The sequence below is a fragment of the Arachis ipaensis genome, chromosome B8, assembly GCF_059453495.1.
Source record: "Arachis ipaensis isolate K30076 ecotype BB chromosome B8, ASM5945349v1, whole genome shotgun sequence".
In the NCBI taxonomy this organism is placed as follows: domain Eukaryota; kingdom Viridiplantae; phylum Streptophyta; class Magnoliopsida; order Fabales; family Fabaceae; genus Arachis; species Arachis ipaensis.
In genome coordinates, this window is record NC_142443.1 from 5,533,908 (window position 1) to 5,537,038 (window position 3,131).

The 3,131-nt window shown below is 41.6% G+C and overlaps 1 protein-coding gene across 1 annotated transcript; it reads left to right on the forward strand.

Moving 5' to 3' along the window:
- Positions 1–696: 696 nt before the first annotated feature.
- Positions 697–2,310, forward strand: LOC107610407 (uncharacterized). Its single transcript, XM_016312462.1, has one exon. The coding sequence runs from the start codon at positions 697–699 to the stop codon at positions 2,308–2,310; it is 1,614 nt and encodes a 537-aa protein (XP_016167948.1).
- The last annotated feature ends 821 nt before the right edge of the window (positions 2,311–3,131 follow it).

Sequence of the window (3,131 nt, forward strand, 5' to 3'; positions counted from 1 at the left end):
AAAATAATTATGAGAGAAAAATCATTTAAGGATAGAAGATCATACTTTATCCTCTAAAGTACAAATTTAAAATTTAAAAAATCCAAATTCATATAAGAATGGTGAAACTTTTTGAGGCATAGAGATTTTCGCATTCCAAACAAAAATCCAGCTGTGGAAAAAATTTTTCAGAGACAGGACCGGGAGCAAAATGTTTTTTAGGTAAGTGCGGGAATTCAAGAAAAAATTTCACTCGCTAATTTCAAAATTCATAAATTTATTTAAATGTCTTTATTAATTTATAGGGCAATTTACCCAAATAAATAAAGTAGGTGAAATCTTTACTCAAATACACAAAACAGAAACATGTTACGTGCATGTGCAATTTCCATTTTCTATTAATCCGTGGGAAGCAACCACGATTTCTAACTTCTACGTAAATCGTGTGGCTGCCAGGGACGGATTATGAATGGTTTGTGTTGTGTGTAAACCGTGGCAAGTGGCAACAGATTATGAAGGGAAGAATGAAGGCATAAACCGTGGCAGGCTCCCACGGTTTATGAAGATGGCGAGATGGTGATAAACCGTTGTGGGCTACAACGGTTTATGAAGGATTAATTATGGCCATAAAACTCTGTAGGTTCCCACGGTTTACAATGATAGAAACTCTATATATATGAGGGTGAGATTCAATCTCCATAAGAGATCATTCTCCCAATGTCAAGTGAGGAAGAGAGTTTTCTTGCCTTAGTGCATTGCTCTGGGAAAATTAAAAAAAGCAAAACCTATGGGGTGAAGTTCACTGACAGAGGACCACTGAGTGTTTTCATCAGTTCGTCAAGCACTTTGTCAGATTTGAAAAACAGCATCTTGCAGAAGCTTGGCGTGTTTGGTAGCAAGTGGGTGAAGAAACTATTCTACAAGATTCCCATCGCAGTTGTCTCGACCGGTGTTAAGTATGATACCTTTGTGCTAGCGACTGATGAAGATATTAGGGTTTTGTTCCATTGTGTAAGGAGTTTTCCGGAGATCAGAATCCACGAGTTGTTCGCGAAGTTGGAGGTCAGTGTCGATAGTTCTGGGGCATCCACTCCAGTTCCTAGCTCGACTGCCGCGGGAGGTGCGTCTAGTTCGATGCCTGCGATCAGACCGTATCTTCCGCCAGTAGCATCCCCTTCATTCGCGGCTGATTTAGACCGAACGGAGGTTGTTGGTTCTGTACTTTTGGAGAATGCAGGAGTCTTTGAGCAGGCTTACGTTGTGGGCACCGGTGGTGGCCTGTTACCTTATATGGAAGGGGATGGGGAAGGGGATGGTGAACCTGATCGAGTAGAGAATGCAATGTGTGACGATGACTCTGACCAGGAGCCTGTTGATATCATAGGGGACAGCGACGATGACACAGGTGCCAATCCACATGTGCAGCATCGGCCTTCAAGTTCTGCTTCTCAACAGTACCCTCTACACTTCTCCACACTAAACTTTGAGGCTCTGGGCCAACAGGAGGACGGTGGTAACACAGTCGGGGGCTCTTCTACAGAATTTCAGATTGGGCAATCATTCCAGAATAAAGATGAGGCTGTGTTGAGTGTGAAGGACTATAGCATCCGGCGAGGTGTTGAGTACAGAGTGATCAAATCAGATCATCTGAAGTATCATGGAAAATGTAAGGAATTCGGCAAGGGTTGTACTTGGTTGATTCGCGTAGCGCTGCTTGCACGAAAGGGCACTTGGGAGGTTAGGAGGTACAACGGGCCACACACATACTTGGCAACCTCTATTTCCAGTGATCATCGTCAGCTGGATTACCACGTTATCTGTGCGAAGATTCTTCCATTGGTTAGGGCAGATGCTGCGGTTACGGTAAAGGTATTGCAACAAGCTACAGAAGCCGATTACGATTTCAGGCCTAGTTACAGGAAGGTTTGGATGGCCAAGCAGAAGGTAGTGGCACAAATATATGGAGATTGGGAAGAGTCGTACGTGGAGTTGCCACGTTGGATGCTAGGGGTACAATCAACAATGCCCGACCAAGTTAACAACGTTTCTGTTTGTCCCACGACAAAGACATCTATACAACCAGGCCAGTGCAGCCGAGCCCCAGCTATATCTGCCCAAGTCGTCCAACGATGCCAAATAAGGCAACCAGCGAAGGTGGACCCGGTTTGCATTCTTGTCCGCAAACAGCTGAGAGGACAACAGCATCAGAATATAGGCACGAGCGTATATACGCACGGTCTCATCGCTAGCATCTGCTGCGAGAACCCGGAACCTCTCATGGAACTATGTGTAGCACACTGTCATCTGCTTTACTTTACTTTGCGAAGGTAACTCCCCGAACAACTTGCGGAACCACACCCATGCTGGTCTACCGTGCTCCATCAGATTCTCAAACTCAATCAGGCACCCACTAACAGGCTCACCATCGATCGACAAACCCAGCTAATATGCCACATCTTGCAAAGTAATAGTGCACTCATCACCAAAGGGCATATGGAAGGTGTGGGTCTCAGGACGCCACCGCTCAATAAATGCACTAAGGAGAGGCTCATCAACCCAGAACCACTCATTGTTCAGCCTAGCCAAATGATACAAGCACGCGGTCTCCAGATAGGGTATAATCCGGTCGTGTAAGGGCATATTCTGTTGTCTCCTAACGTCGCTAATAACCTTAGTAGGCTGCAAAATGTGGGTAACAAAATCCCTCAACATACGACCATTACTAATAACATCAAACATAATTTATAAAAAATTACTAGAATCCTCACATTGATTTTGTTGATTCTCTTGTTATAACAATAACAATCACGAAGCAAAATGGAACAATAACAACACCAACAAGAATAACTCTACTAACAATAACAGTAATTATAATACTAAACGCTCCCAACACTAACAAAAAATAAGAGTAACAATAATAACTACTATTGTCATAAAGGTAACAACAATAATAATATTAGCAATGAAACTACTAATACTATGCACTCATAATAACAATAAAAATAAAAGTAATAAAATATTTTTACTATCAATAACCATAATAATATCAATATTTATATAAATAATATTAATAAGAATAACAATAAAAATAAAAATAATAAAATATTTTTACTAACAACAACCATAATAATATCAATATTTATATAAATAAT

What these genes read in the sequence shown, in the direction of transcription:
- LOC107610407 (XM_016312462.1), top strand. Translation starts at nt 697, where the DNA reads ATGTCAAGTGAGGAAGAGAGTTTTCTTGCCTTAGTGCATTGCTCTGGG.